At 42.7% G+C, this 20,128-nt stretch overlaps 2 protein-coding genes across 2 annotated transcripts; both read left to right on the top strand.

The window, feature by feature from the left end:
- Positions 1-277: 277 nt before the first annotated feature.
- On the top strand, positions 278-5,686 carry LOC128704056 (uncharacterized). Its single transcript, XM_070099185.1, has 4 exons — positions 278-1,048; positions 1,702-1,961; positions 2,384-3,241; positions 3,853-5,686. The coding sequence occupies exons 2-4, from the start codon at positions 1,704-1,706 to the stop codon at positions 4,414-4,416; spliced, it is 1,680 nt and encodes a 559-aa protein (XP_069955286.1). The 5' UTR covers positions 278-1,048; positions 1,702-1,703; the 3' UTR covers positions 4,417-5,686.
- An 8,201-nt stretch (positions 5,687-13,887) lies between these two features.
- Positions 13,888-18,824, top strand: Lipt2 (Lipoyl(octanoyl) transferase 2). The gene is given in 7 exon segments (XM_053799036.2): positions 13,888-14,026; positions 15,881-16,089; positions 16,262-16,390; positions 16,392-16,440; positions 16,734-16,911; positions 17,136-17,254; positions 18,449-18,824. Coding segments are annotated over 6 exon segments (915 nt in total). The 5' UTR covers positions 13,888-14,026; positions 15,881-15,885; the 3' UTR covers positions 18,685-18,824.
- The last annotated feature ends 1,304 nt before the right edge of the window (positions 18,825-20,128 follow it).

Genomic DNA, 20,128 nt, shown 5'->3' on the forward strand with positions numbered 1-20,128 from the left:
ACCCAGGAACACACGTCCACTCTGGCACCCAGGAACACACGTCCACTCTCACACCCAGGAACACACGTCCACTCACACCCAGGAACACACGTCCACTCTCACACCCAGGAACACACGTCCACTCTGGCACCCAGGAACACTATTTTTCCTGGGTCACCTCGTTGCCAGACGCATTCCGTTTCATTTTTCATAATTTTCTTGTGTGGGTAATTTATACAGACTTATATAACTCAAATTAATTTAATTAAAAAAAATAAGAAATGTTAAGAAGGGGGTAAAAGACCCCCTCCCCCCTCTTTGTAAACTGATCAAAAATTCTGAAAATTAGAAAAAATGAGAATCAAGCAAGTGAAAAATATGAATTACTGGGCTGAGAATATCATGGAACGATACAAAGGAAAACATTACCCTGGCATTTCCTCTCTGAGTTTTGTTATATTTTTTAAACTAACCATCTTGACACAACAATTTCGTGTTAGCATTGATCTGTCGAGCCATTAATAAGTCAATTAACAAAGTTTACAGTAGCCTTGTCAAGTTCCACGATAATTTTTCTCAAGACTTTGATATGCATATTACGTCACGTAACTGAGGAGTGTAGATAGCAGTAGGCGCATCCTGTGGCACTCGTGACGCTCAGTGCAATACTTAGCGCCTCAGTGCCACACTGTGTTACGTTACTTTCACGTTGGCAGTGAAGGATGTTCTAACAAGGTGTTGTTGTGGTGGTGGTCGCGTGTCAGTGGCCGTGCAAAGTATCAGAGCTGAGGTGGGTGTAATACACACACCTCGGTGAACCTCACACCAGCTCTGGCAGTACTGAAGACCCACGATGCCAGATAACCTTTGTCTGACACATTTCCCCGGACTACCTTCGTCAGATACACTTCGCCAGATTACCTTTGTCTGACACATTTCGCCGGACTACCTTCGTCAGATACACTTCGCCAGACTGCCTTCATCAGATACACTTCGCCAGCCAACCTTCCTGAGAAACTCACTTTGCCAGACACAAATCACCAGCCTAACCTCTGTTCCTCCCCCTCAGGTAAGTCCGTCAGTGTTCCTAATCAAACACAGGTATATCTTCACAACATTTACCTGCCATTGTTTACAATGAACCTACAAGCTGAAATAAAACCATGCAACATTTCGATCCAAGCTGAGCCATTGTTATGACGAAGATTGAGACCTGTGCAACATTTGGCAATAATGATTCCCAATATTCTCATTCTTCAACTTGTCTCTTTTCTAGACCATTTACATCACATTATTATGAAGTCAAATAATGGTCCAGGACTGAGCGAAACTTCATCTGATGTTTTATCTTCAATATTTGATTGCCTTCCTCTTCTCCCATTGCCGAAACACTATTACCCTTACGGATTTAGCGCCTTCCGAGGAATTTAAAAAGAATCTTGAAAGCGGCTTTATAACGACACACACAACACAATCTGAGCTCCATAACGACAGACACAACACAATCTAAGCTCCATAACGACACACACAACACAATCTGAGCTCCATAACGACAGACACAATACAATCTGAGCTCCATAACGACATACAACACAATCTAAGTTCCATAACGACATACAACACAATCTAAGTTCCATAACGACACACAACACAATCTAAGCTCCATAACGACACACAACACAATCTAAGCTCCATAACGACGCACTTTACACCCTCCGGCAGGTATGGAGCGAAGGTCCATGGAAGAGGAACTAACCTGCAGCGTATGCTCGGAGATTTACTCTGCAGGGTCGAGGGAGCCAGTGGTCCTGCCTCTCTGCGGCCACACCTTCTGCAGGCAGTGTGTCCACGGTGTGACTGAGGCTAGAGATGGGGTGTTACAATGCCCCACCTGCAGGACGCCACACCCACATACCCCTCTCCATCACCTCCCCACCGTGTACGCTCTGCTTAACTTGTCCGAGACTTACAGGAGGTCTGAGGTGAGTTGCGAGGGAGGAGGAGAGAGACAACAAAGGAGAGAAATGGGAAAGGATAGAATGGAAAAGGAGGAGAGTGTGGGACAGGAGGAGAGTGTGGGAAAGGAGGAGATTGTGGAAAAGGAGGAGAGTGTGGGAAAGGTGGAAAGAGATGGGAAAGGAGAATGGGAGAGGAGAGTGTGGGAAAGGAGATGGAAAAGGAGTCGGAAAGGTGAGATATGGGAAAGGAAAGTGAAGGAGGCTGGAGAATTATTATTTGTTATTGCTTTTGTTATTATTAGTAGTAGTATTATTACTGATGTAGTTAGTATCATTGTTAGTGATGTGATTATTCTTACTGATATGATTATTATTACTGATGTTTATTATGACTAATGTGATTATTCTGACTGATGTGATTATTATTATCGCTTGTGTTTGATCAGCGTGGAGTATGTAATGAACATGGCTCACCTCTGGAGTTCTGGTGTCGAGGGTGCCAGAAGTCTCTGTGTGGCCACTGTCTCCTCGACGCCCACTTACAGGATGGCCACACGGTGGTGCTGGCCACAGTGTTCATTGAGGAGCGCAAGAGAGACATCCAAAGCCTGGGCACGCAGCTAGTCCAGGGGATTCAGACCAGGACGGACAGTGTGATCGGTGGCCTCGTCGATTTAGTGAAGGAGATCGCTCGGGGAACAGAAGTGAGCCGAGTTCTCAGCTCCTCAGCTCAGATGGTGGAGAGGATCTTGACGGATACAGCTGGTCTCCACAGCATCGATTCAGTACTCGTGTCCTCGACTCTGATGGAGAGTTTGCAAACGGAGGTGCAAAGAATTTCAACATCGCCAGCTCCTCTGGAGGAGACACCTGAAAAGGGAAACAGGAAGACGAGGTGCATATCCTGTTCTCTGTTAGAGACTTCACTGGAAATGTCTCGCCAGGTTTCTGTCAGCGAGGCAGAGTGGCAAGAGACTTCCCTGGACGAGGCTGAGCAGACTCCACATCCTGACGGTCAAAAGCAGAATACCACTTGGCAAACTTCAGTGACTTCCAGCCAGGAGACTAACACAAGCCAGGAAATCTTGGAAGGGGGAGGAGTCAGTCGTAGTAATAGCACTTCGGAAGGTGAGGCGGTGGAGGGATCAGATGGGGCGGCTGTAGGCGTCCCGAAGACTCCCTGGCCACTTCGATGTTGTGTGCTGAGTTCCGACAATCGGACCGGGGAGTTGAGGACGGAGCAAGATCGCCTCCACCTACACGCCTTGAAGGACAACTGTGCTACAACCCATTTTGTGATTCACGTAGGTTATAATTAATTATTAATTTTAGCAGTGTTAGTTATTATTATTAATATTGTTATTATTATTAATATTATTATTATTATTATTTAATTTTTTGACACATTCGTTCTTCTTATCTTTTGTTTTACTGTCACAGTTTTAATAATTTAATAATTCATGTTAAGCGCTAAACCCGTGTGGGTGATTCAGCGCAAGACGTAGTGGAGGCTTGATCCTCCGTCTGCTGAGCGCCAGACAGACGTACTCACCAGCCTTTATTACATTTTTAGGTTAACATTATTACTGTGATGTTCAGTATTATTTATTTCATCATGGTTTTTAGTTATAGTGAGATAAGACGTTGTCAGAGATGTTTGACCTCCCTCCAGTGCTTAGTTAAATAAGTCCTCTTATTCCCATATGTTCAGTATGTTAATGTTTCCTCCACTAGTGGTTTGTATCAACAATGTTTTGCTATACAAGTGTTATACATCCATAATATTGACTCACGGAATCGTAATAACACAATTACATACAAACCACGGAATGGGTGGAGCTTTAGGATTCACTTGGCATAGGTTCGAACCCCACCCTTTCCGTGGTTTATCAATAATACTTTCCCCTCCCCACAGATGTCACTACTGGAGTCGCTAATAAACGAGAAGCCAGAGGTGTTCCTGGACATAGGAGTGGACGGCAAAATCCTTGGACGAGTGTACATCCTGCTTTATGGCCACCTCCGTAGAGCACAGCACTTCCTGGCTCTGTGTCTTGGTACATTTGGACCTTCTTATAGGGACAGCAAGTTCCATGGGGTGGTCAAGCCAGGAGCCCCTGGGGAAACTCTCGCAGGAGGCAAATATGTGACCCCTGAGGGTCTGAGCGTTCAGGGACTGATGGAAGACTTAGAGTGGGGTGGTAAGTGCATCAGAGAGAAGACAGTAGGGCTGGTTGTGGGCGCAAGCGGTGGTAAGCCAGAGCTGGATGCGTTTTTCCACATTTGCACCCGCGAGGACAGAGGAAAAAAGTTTGCGTGTGTCTTCGGTGAGGTGGTAAGAGGGATTGAGGTGCTTCATGATGCTGTCAAACATGTCCGTACCAGAGACGTTACTGTTGTTGATGTCGGTGTTGTGATCCCCAACTCACGTCGACACCTTAATTACGAGTTAACTAGCTATCAGCCATATATGCTCTAAACTACATGAGTGCCAATTGTTTACATGGTTGTGTCAGAAGCTAGATACAGGTATGGTAGAATTATAGACAGTGAAACCATGGTATGGGTGGGGTTAGAACCCATGGCGAGTCGTAACACTCCATACCGGTGGTATGGAGTGTTACGACTGTGACCACAAAATCAATTCTACAGACAATCTGTCGCCAGCGTGGCCGTGACGAACTAGAGTTATGTACCCACTGAGCCATAAAGACAGTGAAGTACAGGTACACCGTTTGTGGGTTCCTTCACTCTTTAGCCTTTATATTCACAACAGAACTGTCCTAAAGTATATATCTCAAAGGTGGGAGCAGATTACAACTGCGGATTTCCAACTATCAGCTTGAGAAAAATATAAAAAGAGTTTCAACTGAATTGCATTGACTTTAGACTGATGTAAACACAGTCGGACCGTCTATCATCATTAGTCAACTAATCTAATGGTTATAATCATAACCATAATTTTTAAAGGGATGGACCGGTGAGCCAGTGGAAGGCCTCGGTTAGATGACTGAAAGCCCCAGCTTCGGGTCATCATATGACTAAGTCCCACGTTTGGAAACACTTGTCTTGTTTCCTGACAAACTTTGCCCAACCTGACGTATCAGTGTATCATGCGAGAAGTACCACTGACAGTCTCAGCTGATCTACAACACCTCGGGGAGTTCATACCAACAGTTGATATGGACATAACTACATTATGTGTTGTAATTCGAATAAAATTATCGTGAATTTAGAGACAAATTACTTACAAATGTTCGAGACATGTTAATATATTTTATTCACGGCAGCATATTACCAACCATGCTGGAAAAATAACTGTGTCCATTACCTGGAGTTTACCTGGAGAGAGTTTCGGGGGTCAACGCCCCCGCGGCCCGGTCTGTGACCAGGCCTCCTGCCATTGTAAACAACTCATAACTATTTACAATTGTTTAAGATGAACAATGCCTTACTAAAATATAACCATATATAAATAACTCATTACGACTGTTACCAGGTCATCAACTTGTAAATAATTACCATTTTGACAACTTAATATCTGACACTGTAATCTCTCTGTTACAGTCCACAGGATGGGTATGGGGTGATTATCACCCACAGGATGGGTATGGGGTGATTACCACCCACAGGATGGGTATGGGGTGATTACCACCCACAGGATGGGTATGGGGTGATTACCACCCACAGGATGGGTATGGGGTGATTACCACCCACAGGATGGGTATGGGGTGATTACCACCCACAGGATGGGTATGGGGTGATTACCACCCACAGGATGGGTATGGGGTGATTACCACCCACAGGATGGGTATGGGGTGATTACCACCCACAGGATGGGTATGGGGTGATTACCACCCACAGGATGGGTATGGGGTGATTACCACCCACAGGATGGGTATGGGGTGATTACCACCCACAGGATGGGTATGGGGTGATTACCACCCACAGGATGGGTATGGGGTGATTACCACCCACAGGATGGGTATGGGGTGATTACCACCCACAGGATGGGTATGGGGTGATTACCACCCACAGGATGGGTATGGGGTGATTACCACCCACAGGATGGGTATGGGGTGATTACCACCCACAGGATGGGTATGGGGTGATTACCACCCACAGGATGGGTATGGGGTGATTACCACCCACAGGATGGGTATGGGATGATTATCACACACAGGATGGGTATGGGGTGATTACCACCCACAGGATGGGTATGGGGTGATTACCACCCACAGGATGGGTATGGGATGATTACCACCCACAGGATGGGTATGGGGTGATTACCACCCACAGGATGGGTATGGGGTGATTACCACCCACAGGATGGGTATGGGGTGATTACCACCCACAGGATGGGTATGGGGTGATTACCACCCACAGGATGGGTATGGGGTGATTATCACCCACAGGATGGGTATGGGGTGATTATCACCCACAGGATGGGTATGGGATGATTATCACACACAGGATGGGTATGGGGTGATTACCACCCACATGATGGGTATGGGGTGATTACCACCCACAGGATGGGTATGGGATGATTATCACACACAGGATGGGTATGGGGTGATTATCACACACAGGATGGGTATGGGGTGATTATCACACACAGGATGGGTATGGGGTGATTACCACCCACAGGATGGGTATGGGATGATTATCACACACAGGATGGGTATGGGGTGATTATCACCCACAGGATGGGTATGGGATGATTATCACACACAGGATGGGTATGGGGTGATTACCACCCACATGATGGGTATGGGGTGATTACCACCCACAGGATGGGTATGGGATGATTATCACACACAGGATGGGTATGGGGTGATTATCACACACAGGATGGGTATGGGGTGATTACCACCCACAGGATGGGTATGGGATGATTATCACACACAGGATGGGTATGGGGTGATTACCACCCACAGGATGGGTATGGGATGATTATCACACACAGGATGGGTATGGGGTGATTACCACCCACAGGATGGGTATGGGATGATTATCACACACAGGATGGGTATGGGGTGATTACCACCCACAGGATGGGTATGGGATGATTATCACACACAGGATGGGTATGGGGTGATTACCACCCACAGGATGGGTATGGGGTGATTACCACCCACAGGATGGGTATGGGATGATTATCACACACAGGATAGGTATGGGGTGATTACCACCCACAGGATGGGTATGGGATGATTATCACAGACAGGATGGGTATGGGGTGATTACCACCCACAGGATGGGTATGGGATGATTACCACCCACAGGATGGGTATGGGGTGATTACCACCCACAGGATGGGTATGGGATGATTATCACACACAGGATGGGTATGGGGTGATTACCACCCACAGGATGGGTATGGGATGATTATCACACACAGGATGGGTATGGGGTGATTACCACCCACAGGATGGGTATGGGATGATTACCACCCACAGGATGGGTATGGGGTGATTAACACCCACAGGATGGGTATGAGATGATTATCACACACAGGATGGGTATGGGGTGATTACCACCCACAGGATGGGTATGGGATGATTATCACACACAGGATGGGTATGGGGTGATTACCACCCACAGGATGGGTATGGGATGATTATCACACACAGGATGGGTATGGGGTGACTACCACCCACAGGATGGGTATGGGATGATTACCACCCACAGGATGGGTATGGGGTGATTACCACTCACAGGATGGGTATGGGGTGATTACCACCCACAGGATGGGTATGGGATGATTATCACACACAGGATGGGTATGGGGTGATTACCACCCACAGGATGGGTAAGGGGTGATTACCACCCACAGGATGGGTATGGGATGATTATCACACAGGATGGGTATGGGGTGATTACCACCCACAGGATGGGTATGGGGTGATTACCACCCACAGGATGGGTATGGGATGATTATCACACACAGGATGGGTATGGTGTGATTACCACCCACAGGATGGGTATGGGGTGATTACCACCCACAGGATGGGTATGGGATGATTATCACACACAGGATGGGTATGGGGTGATTACCACCCACAGGATGGGTATGGGGTGATTACCACCCACAGGATGGGTATGGGGCGATTACCACCCACAGGATGGGTATGGGGTGATTACCACCCACAGGATGGGTATGGGGTGATTACCACCCACAGGATGGGTATGGGGCGATTACCACCTACAGGATGGGTATGGGGCGATTACCACCCACAGGATGGGTATGGGGTGATTACCACCCACAGGATGGGTATGGGGCGATTACCACCCACAGGATGGGTATGGGGTGATTACCACCCACAGGATGGGTATGGGGCGATTACCACCTACAGGATGGGTATGGGGCGATTACCACCCACAGGATGGGTATGGGATGATTATCACACACAGGATGGGTATGGGATGATTATCACACACAGGATGGGTATGGGGTGATAACCACCCACAGGATGGGTATGTGGTGATTACCACCCACAGGATGGGTATGTGGTGATTACCACCCACAGGATGGGTATGTGGTGATTACCACCCACAGGATGGGTATGGGGTGGATACCACCTACAGGATGGGTATGGGGCGATTACTTCCCACAGGATGGGTATGGGGTGATTACCACCCACAGGATGGGTATGTGGTGATTACCACACACAGGATGGGTATGCGGTGGATACCACCCACAGGATGGGTATGGGGTGATTACCACCCACAGGATGGGTATGGGGCGATTACCGCCCACAGGATGGGTATGGGGTGGATACCACCTACAGGATGGGTATGGGGCGATTACTACTCACAGGATGGGTATGGGGTGATAACCACCCACAGGATGGGTATGGGGTGAATACCACCTACAGGATGGGTATGGGGCGATTATCACCCATAGGATGGGTGTATAATGGTTACCACCCACAAGATGGGTGTGTAATGATCACCACCCACAAGATGGGTGTGTAATGGTTACCACCCACAGGATGGGTGTGTAATGGTTACCACTCACAGGATGGGTGTGTAATGGTTACCACCCACAGGATGGGTGTGCAATGGTTACCACCCACAGGATGGGTGTGTAATGGTTACCACCCACAGGATGAGTGTGTAATGGTTACCACCCACATGATGGGTGTGTAATGGTTACCACCCACAGGATGGGTGTGTAATGGTTACCACCCATAGGATGGGTGTGTAATGGTTACCACCCACAGGATGGGTGTGTAATGGTTACCACCCACAGGATGGGTGTGTAATGGTTACCACCCACAGGATGGGTGTGTAATGGTTACCACCCACAGGATGGGTGTGTAATGATCACCACCCACAGGATGGGTGTGTAATGGTTACCACCCACAGGATGGGTGTGTAATGATCACCACCCACAGGATGGGTGTGTAATGGTTACCACCCACAGGATGGGTGTGTAATGATCACCACCCACAGGATGGGTGTGTAATGGTTACCACCCACAGGATGGGTGTGTAATGATCACCACCCACAGGATGGGTGTGTAATGGTTACCACCCACAGGATGGGTGTGTAATGATCACCACCCACAGGATGGGTGTGTAATGGTTACCACCCACAGGATGGGTGTGTAATGATCACCACCCACAGGATGGGTGTGTAATGGTTACCACCCACAGGATGGGTGTGTAATGATCACCACCCACAGGATGGGTGTGTAATGGTTACCACCCACAGGATGGGTGTGTAATGATCACCACCCACAGGATGGGTGTGTAATGGTTACCACCCACAGGATGGGTGTGTAATGATCACCACCCACAGGATGGGTGTGTAATGGTTACCACCCACAGGATGGGTGTGTAATGATCACCACCCACAGGATGGGTGTGTAATGGTTACCACCCACAGGATGGGTGTGTAATGATCACCACCCACAGGATGGGTGTGTAATGGTTACCACCCACAGGATGGGTGTGTAATGATCACCACCCACAGGATGGGTGTGTAATGGTTACCACCCACAGGATGGGTGTGTAATGATCACCACCCACAGGATGGGTGTGTAATGGTTACCACCCACAGGATGGGTGTGTAATGATCACCACCCACAGGATGGGTGTGTAATGGTTACCACCCACAGGATGGGTGTGTAATGATCACCACCCACAGGATGGGTGTGTAATGGTTACCACCCACAGGATGGGTGTGTAATGATCACCACCCACAGGATGGGTGTGTAATGGTTACCACCCACAGGATGGGTGTGTAATGATCACCACCCACAGGATGGGTGTGTAATGGTTACCACCCACAGGATGGGTGTGTAATGATCACCACCCACAGGATGGGTGTGTAATGGTTACCACCCACAGGATGGGTGTGTAATGATCACCACCCACAGGATGGGTGTGTAATGGTTACCACCCACAGGATGGGTGTGTAATGATCACCCACAGGATGGGTGTGTAATGGTTACCACCCACAGGATGGGTGTGTAATGATCACCACCCACAGGATGGGTGTGTAATGGTTACCACCCACAGGATGGGTGTGTAATGATCACCACCCACAGGATGGGTGTGTAATGGTTACCACCCACAGGATGGGTGTGTAATGATCACCACCCACAGGATGGGTGTGTAATGGTTACCACCCACAGGATGGGTGTGTAATGATCACCACCCACAGGATGGGTTCGAGTCATGGGCACCTCGATTATAAGATTAATGTAATCGACTTGTTCATAGCATCGAGCGTGCATGCACGTTACGTATATATATTATATATATATATATATATATATATATATATATATATATATATATATATATATATATATATATATATATATATATATATATATATATATAATATACAGCATAGTTTATTCGATTTATATAATAACGTATATTTTCACAAGGTAAAAAAGTTATCTATAAACATTATAATAAACATTAATATAACTTAAAATATTTAGTTTTTGTATCTGTAGTTTTTAATGTGTATTTATATGGAAAAATTTGTCTTTAAACCCAGAAGGGGTGGTAACCCAGGGTAACCCAGGGTAACCCAGGAAAGCCAAGCCATTTAAGAATAAAACTAAGTATGCCCGAAATGCCTAGCCATGCTAAGCGTTCTAGTGGTACACTCTGTAATCACAATTTTACTACATGTAAACCAAACAATAACCAAATTTCTGTAAACCCAGCATTGTAATCCTTATAGAGAATAAACTTTGAATTTGAATTTGAATTTGAATTTGAATGTGGCTTAGTTCCATTCGGGATTTTGGCCCATATATACTATTGTTCACTTACCTACCTCTTTTTTTTGTGCATTTAAAGACTGTGAAAATTTATTATTATTATTATTATTATTATTATTATTATTATTATTATTATCATCATCATTAGCAAATCACCTGCAGGAGGTTTACAGGGCATCACGTGAATTATTTCCTACAAGTAATTTGGTTGAGGTAAGTGGGACTTAAGTCACAGTAGGTCACTGAATTACCACTCCTTCGACTGCCCACTTCCTCACTACTTTCACAACAAGCTAGACCTAACATTAATGATTATAAAATTAAAACTCTGGTACATTGAATTTTGGTGAACTGTATGATTAGTCTTGCTGGAAACACAAAAATATAACTATCAGTACAAAGAACTTTGTATTACCACTTACCATTTAATTGCTGGAAGACAACGCTGATGGAACACACTCTAACTTAACCCCTGGCAGCTAGTATTTACGATGGCCAACACAAAAACTACTGCACATTATGGGTAATTTTGTCACTTAGCTAAGGTGTGTTGAGACAGAGTCATCAAGTCCTCTGCTTGTCGTCCTCCACACACAGTTCTTGCAGTCCCGCGAATTTCCTGTCCTAATTCTTCAGCAGGAACGTGTCAGCAATTTCTAAATTACGAATTGAGGCCGATACACCCCATTAGGCCTCCAAAAACGCCTGATTATGAACAGAATTTCCCACCACAACCAGTGTTCACAAATTGCAAATGGCGTCCCCCCCCCCGGCGTCCCAAATGGCTGTTCCACCCCCCTTAAAATTTCTCGAAGGATTCAAACAGTATTATATTTTATCACACAATTATTATATTATTTATTCATATGTTCTACATTTAGGAAATTGTGTAAAAAAATTCCACAGACTCCTACTTAATAACCTATGGAAATTAGTCACTTTGACTTTCCTGGGTTATCCTGGTTAATTTACACATATGTTGCTATGTATGATAATTTATGTAATTGTATTTATGTGTAACTGAACCTGAATAAACTTACGATGGTCCACGACCTAGTAGGCAACGCTCTCGCTTCATACACTGAGTGTCCGTGGTTCGATTCCCGGTACAGGTGAAAACATTGCGTGTGTTTGCTTACACCTGCTGTCCCTGTTCACCTAACAAGGAAGTAGGTACCTGGGTGTTAGTGGACTGGTGTGGGCGGCATCCTGGAGGACAAAATTAAGGATCCCCAATGGAAATAAAACAGTCCTCGATGGCTGCCTTTATTTGGTCATCCTAGGTGGCTAACCCTCCGGGGTTAAAATTCCGAATAAAATCTTCTCTTACATGCCTTAGGCTTACTCAGCCCGACATGCACTGCATGCTAGTGACTTTTTATGCTTAACAATATTCTATTACATGTTAACCAGAAAGGAAATAAATTTATATTTGTATTTCTTACCTCGCCCGGGAATTGAATTTAGGTGCTTTTGGGTGCGAAATTTACCACAACGCGGCCCTTTGGCCGTATGAACCTTACAACCAACAAGAATGTCGTCTGCTGGTGACGTAACATTGAACATGTCAAAATCAGCATCGCCCAACATCATATCTTTATTTCTATAAGTACATGTACAAGGTATACAGAAGAAAGCCGACATCAATGACATACCACTGTGCCTCGTGGCCTGGTGGCTAAAGTTCTTGCTTCACACGGCGAGGGTCCGGGTTCGATTCCCGGTGATGTTAGAAACATTGGGCGTGTTTCTTTACACCGGTTGTCTATGTTCACCCATCAGTAAAATGGGTACCTGGGTGTTAGTGGACTGATGTGGGTCGCATCTTGGGACAAACTGACCTAATTTGCCCTGAATGCTCAGCATAACAAGCGACTTTCTGTATAGTAGGATGGCATTGATGTCAGCTATGGTCTGTATAAGTTGTATCATGTACTTGTAGAAATAAAGAAATTATTATTATTATTATTATTATTATTATTATTATTATTATTATTATTATTATTATTATTATTACATACATAACCCTGCGTCCCGGGAGAAAGGGCTCAATAAGATGTCAACTTTGGTGAGCCTTAACAACCCCAACAACAAGATGTCAGAAGACTTCTGCACCAGCCTTCGTCGGGTGTGGAAGTCTCTCTCTCGCCTGTGTATCAGTGACAAATTTCCACCGTTCTCACTGGGACGCTTGTCCTCGTCTATTTAGCCGGCCGGGCACTCTACAGGAGGGGCACCTGTTCATCGGCTTACTTTAGCAAGCTCCATTTTTTCCGCTCTGCGGAAAATTCTTTAACGGTCTTTGGTTGGAAGCCGGTTACTGAACTCAGGTGGGAGTGTGAGCGTCCCTCTTTGCTGGAGCTTGGCAAGGGCGTCCACCAGATCTAAATGGAAACTCCAAGTTTCTATCTCTATTTACAAAGGAAGTTTTGTTTCTTTTCTTTCATCGCCCAGCCTTGGCCAACAAATCTTCCTCGTACCCAATGGAAATAAGTCACTCAGTCTGACTTTTTTGGGTTATCCTAGGTTCTCTACACATATGCTGCTATGTATGATAATTCTATGTAACTGTATTGTGTATACCTGAATAAATTTACTTACTTACTTACTTACCATCGAGGAACCGGACTCAATACGGCTTAGGCTGTCAGTGGCCCTGATAAACCCAACAACAACAAAAATAATAATGTGTCAACTTTGGTGAGCCTTAACAACCCCAACAACAACAAGGTGGTGCTCATGGTTGTGTAAGTTGTTGAAAACTTGTGGTTGTTGCAGCTAGTGGTGCTCCTGGACTTGTATATCAGTGATGCTTAACACAAGATGAGCCCAATTTAACGTATGTTGTCCATTTGGTATTGTAAAATTGTTAGTATTTATGTAGGATTTTCAGTGCCTACCTGGAAAATATTTCGTAACTGGAATGGGTATAGAGCAAAAGAACGAAACCTTTGTGGGTTTAGCGCTTAATTTTTATTGTAAAAAACAATAATAATAAGAATGTAGCATAAACAGGTCCACTTGATACACATCCACACTCAGGGGCCAGGAGCTGTGACTCGACCCCCGCAACCACAACTAGGTGAGCACACGTATGATCATCCCGTCTATTTATTTAAAACTAACTGCCCCTCAAGGAAGGTTCCTTGATGCTGCTGAGGGGATCTTGATCTGGGGAATTGGATTTGTGCTCCAGTTCCCTGAATTGAGCCTGAAAACCTTCCACCCCCCACAGGCACTGTATAATTCCTATGGGTTTAGCGCTCCTCATGATTATAATAATAATAATAATAATTAGGACTACCTGAGCCTCACACCTCTATAACACCACCTGAGAGATTGTTCCACTCATCTACATTATTATTACATTTATGGGAACGTTTAACTCGTAAGGATCATATAGGGCCTGGGGAAATAGGTGGCAAGTTCAGTTTGTTAGATAAAGAACATCAAGGAACTTCTCTTGATGGTGTCCACTCATCTATAACTGTTGCTAAATCATTACTTCCCTATGTTATTACTGACTGTAAATGCGTCCAATTTGAATCCATTGACCCATAGGTGTCCCATAGATCAATTTCTAGCACACATAGCTCACACACTGATGTCCGGGTTCGATCCCCAGTATGGTTGGAAATATTAGGATGTATTACTATAAGACACCTGCTGTCCACGTTCATCCATCGGCAAAATAGGTACCCGAGTATTAATTGATTGGTGTGAGCTGCATCCTGGGACAAAATTGACCTAATTTGCCTTAAATGCCCTGTATAACAAGGGGCTTTCTGTATAGTAGTACATATATCATTAATGTCAGCTAGACCTTGTACTTGTAGTAAATAAATATTTTATTATTATACTGTACTATTGTTATTGCTGCAAGTTCTGTCTTGGTTATATAACTACTTCTAACACTTTATTTATATTCTCTTTATTTCTGTTTTCCATTTATATGCTTCAATCATATCTCTCTTAATTTTCTGTCTTCCCAGAGAGCACAAAATCAGTGCCTTCAGCCTATCTGCAGGCTGAGGGACTGATTACTCCAAACTCCTCATCTTCCACTGTTTTTTCTCTGTATTGGACTGAAGAAGCCACTAGCGGGCAAAATGTTTTCTCAATAAAATTCCCTGATGTTGCACAGGTGTTTTATTCTTAAAGATGATGCATAATGAGAGGACCTACCACATGTGAGAGTCTGTAGTTTCATAGCACTTCCCTCATAAAATACATAAAAATGTATAATACAATACTCTCTCATTAAACAGTGGTTATGATTCTTGAAATAAAAAAACATACAAGTATACATAAAACAATATTTTCTTAACTCATATTTTGGTTACTTGCCAAAGTAATTAGTTTGATATAGATTTTTTTGCTTGCGATCCTGAGTGTTCTTACCTCATTATAGACCAAATAGTTCCTCCCATTTGTACAATATTATTAGCTATTGATTCAGTTGGTACAGTACTGAGCTGTATTTACAATATACAGTACACAGTTCTCATTACAGACTGTAATCTCATAATAATGCAATATAGTGAATTCATTGCCTATACAGTACTTTATTCTACTGTACTTTAGTGAAAATTCCCTGTTGAGGTACAGTACAGGAATATATTCAGATGATATTAAAGTATAATACTGTCATGATAATAATGTAAAACTTTAGCCCATTTAATTGTATTTCCAGTTATTATGCCTCGACACAGTAGGGTACAGAAGGAAGTCCTTCATTTATACAAGCAGTGTCTTCGGGCAGCCGAGAAGAAGCCAAGTTTTTATAGCAGCGTGCAACAAGAGTTTCGCAAAAATGCTGCCATTCCAAAAACAGATTTACTTCGCGTAGAGCACTTACTTCGACAAGGTTGGCGGAAGCTGAAAATGATGCAAGATCCATTTGTCATTGGCATGGGACATTTTCATAAGTGAATGATACTGTTATTTATTAAACCTGAAGCATTTAAGAAGAGAAGGGTATTTGAAAATCAAATGTTTTATACAATATGTATTATATTCTGTATTGAGAATAACTATATTTTTCCAAGAAACTGTCAAAATAATGTTCTTATAGTCAAGTTTGCCAACCCAGTCTCAAAATGGCAAGCAGTATTGTTTATGTCCAAAAATTGGGACGTATGCGATACTTACCAACTTGGGAGTACCAGAAAATAATTGCAGAAAGGGTACAAAAAAATGTGAAGTGTGGGAAGGACCCCCAGCACACTCTTCTTCTTGTGGAACACCAGCCAGGTATGGACTGAAGACTTCCCTTAGATCTGGCAAATATTTACTATAAGATAATTTAAGATATATTTAATTCTACACTGATGTATGGTATATATGCTCTGGGGGCTAAATATAAATTAATTTTAATTTTCTTAATTAAAAGTAATATACAACATGATTGCAATGTAACCTTGTAGGGAGATGGATGGTGTGATAAAAAATATATATATGATAGAAAGTTTTGGATATTTTCTTGTGTATTCTTGTGTTATTATACAATATATTAACTACATTTACATTATACTTTATGCTAACAGTGTACACAACTGGCATCCGTGAATATGAGTATTCAGCTGAGGTGGAAACTCGGCTGAAGGCTACAGGTGCAGACTTTCATCGTACAAACCGTGGGGGACTTATAACTTTCCATGGACCTGGGCAACTGATAGCCTACCCCATTGTACACTTGAAATCTTTCACTTCAGGTATTAAGTGGTAAGGTCCTATTGAACTTCTGAATCATTTTTGGAAGAAATCTTTTGTCACTGTCATAGTTAATGCAAACTGCTCAAGCATATCTTTACTGTTTCTTTGTTGTTTTGACTTATCAGTCTTATCCCGTAATTCAGTTTTTCTTGCATTGTTTTCCTTGTATGTACAAATATCCTATACAGTTATGTGTGGATTGTATTAATAACATATATCTCTGATTTCAATAGGTATGTGTGCGCACTGGAGCAGACTATCATGCACACCTTGGAGTCGCTGGGAGTTGTTGGTGCACACAGGTCACCTCATACTGGGGTGTGGGTGGGTGAAAATAAACTATGTGCAATAGGTATATATGTACTTATCATTTTTATGTGTAGAATACTTGTAGACATTTAGTTATCTGAGCTGAAAGGGGTGACTTCAAGAAATAAACAGGTTGGATAATTAATAATTTTTAAATATAATTCCAAAATATGCTTAAAAGGGAAAATGAGATTTTTTTTTTACACCATTATTCTTCTTCCAAGATAGGGTGGACTCCCCCCCCCCCTCCCAGTAGGAAAAGCAAACATATTCACTCAATTGCTGTTTTGCTAAAAGTATGCTGATATTATGGTTCAGGTGACTCTGAACTGCAACATTTTCGCCCCTCCTTTAGGGAATGCACTGTACCTTCAGGACTCACATCCGGTTAACTGGTTTCCTTGAATTTCTTCATAAGTGTGTTGCTCACATGAAGTCATAAAAACCACTTGTTTCCACTCACCCTGCTCTAACATACTCACACAAACTTGTTGTTCATATTCAAGCCTTTAGCTCTTGAAACCTAATTTATCTCTCTCTGCAATCCTTCCTGGGATAACCTGTACCCCTTCTTCCTCCCACCCCCAGATTTACATATCTTTGTCATCTTAATTCACTCCAACCTCTCTGAATGCCCAAACCACTTCAGCAAAATTTTCTCAACCTTCTGAATTATACATTTAATGACCCTACATCATTTTCTAATCTCCATGTTTCAAATTCTGTGCATAATATTTATGCCACACTTTGCCCTCCAACATGACATCTCTATTGCCGCCAACCTCACTGCAATGTTTAACCCTTAAACTATCCAAACGTAGATCTACGTTTGCTCATGTAGCGCTCCAAACATAGATCTACGTTTGCTCGTGTAGCGCTCCAAACATAGATCTACGTTTTTTTCTTTACATGCTTTCAAATGGAGAAAATCAAGGTCGGAGCGCTACACACGTAAACATAGATCTATGTTTGGACAGTTTAAGGGTTAAAACCCGTGCCTTACACCCATATGACATTATTGGTATCATTATAATCTGGTACATTTCCCTCAAAACTCATAGAGGCCATTCAGCACCTGGGGAATGGGAGGTTATCAGGTTTGATCCAAGCAAGAGGAGAGTAATTCCAATTCTTTGGACCAAAAGTCTTTCAGTGACTTAAAGAAAATCAACCCCATCCCTTCCTTGAAAGGAGATGGATCAATAAATTTCTAATTCACTTTTCCATTTTTTTACAGGTATTCAAGGACGTCACGTGACCACTCATGGTTTAGCTCTAAACTGCAACGTAGACCTACAATGGTATGATCACATTGTGCCCTGTGGACTGGTTGATAAAGGTACAACAAGCATCAGCAAGGAACTAAGCAGGGATGTAACGGTAGATGAAGTCGAGCCTTACTTTCTGAAATCCTTCTCTGAGATATTTCAGTGTCAACTTATTATGATTGATAAAAAAATTGATGAAGGATGATTATAGGTATTGGTTAATTTTCATTATTATTGTACTGATAAACAGAAAAATTAATACCAAAAATTTACCATCAGGGCTTTTTAGAAACAATACGTACATATATTAATATTTTTTGATGAATATAGAAGTCTTTTTTAATTAATGCTAATTATAAAAAACTTATTGTGGTTAATGCAACACTGAATTATAGGAAGAAAAGTTTAATACTGTATGAATATTTTGCCTGTGCCCTCTGATAGAGCACACTACTACTACTTCAGATAATGGTAAAGGTGTGCTGGGTAGGTTATTTTTTAGTATGTGATATATTTAGAAACATGAAAGTTTCATTATGGGATTTTCATCCACATCAGAATTACAAAATATTCTTCCCAGTTTGTATGTATTTATTTTTTTTAAGAAAACACTTATACCATCCTAAGTTTGAAAGTAAAAAAAATGGAAGATATGGAATTATATTCTTTATGAGGAATAAGTCATAATACTGTGGCTGGAACAATTCACATATAACCTACACTTCGGAGTGGAAACTTGTAGCAACCTTTCAGTCTGTCCTGGACCATTGTTGAGTCAGAGTTGACTTGGTGGTAGTCCAGGACACACACAAACATCCTCACAAGTTTCCTCTCTTTAGTGCCGATTATTCATGAAAAAATTCCCTATCCTGGATAGAAAACAAAAATTCATAAATTTTACACATATACATGTACTTGGAGTGGTTGTGAAGATTGCTCAATTATATTTCAGTCAAAATAAGAGCAGTGTAGTATGTATATAATTCTAGTTTCCAAAAACTTTTGAAATAAATACTAAAATAACATTAGTCTTTAATTCTGTTTGCTATAAAAATGTACATACTCTTCTTGATATAATTTCCTATAATTACTTCCATTTGCTATAAAACTATAAACACTCATTTTTGTATGTATTGATATTATTATTATTATTATTATTATAAGAAACCATCTTAATATAACATCCCAGGCATTCATGAAAGGACTGAGGCCATCCTATAATGAAAGACACATGGAAAATTTCTGGGTTTTCTATTTGTCTGCTGGAAACTGAATAATCATGCATGGGTGGCTGTTGACCAGAGGATGCCACCACTGTTGTGCAACACTGCCTTCTCTGCACCTTGCTGGAGTTAATGCAACATGAGAGTGGTTCACATATTGCAAGGTTTGTTTTTTGCAACTTCTTGTTTTATTGATTTTTATTGCCCTTGTCTAGATAAACCATTAATTTCACTACCATATTCAGTAGTGTCTTAAATACAGCACAAACAACCGGCATTACGTCATTACATCACAAGTATAACAGCCACCTCTGTAATTATTTTGTGGGTCGATGATGAAATAACAGTGCATGTAGAGCTATAACAATGTGTGTATAGAGGTCAATGTAAAACAGGGCACAAGAAATCCCTAAAACAAGCCAAGAC

This window comes from Cherax quadricarinatus, chromosome 66, assembly GCF_038502225.1.
Source record: "Cherax quadricarinatus isolate ZL_2023a chromosome 66, ASM3850222v1, whole genome shotgun sequence".
Classification (NCBI taxonomy): domain Eukaryota; kingdom Metazoa; phylum Arthropoda; class Malacostraca; order Decapoda; family Parastacidae; genus Cherax; species Cherax quadricarinatus.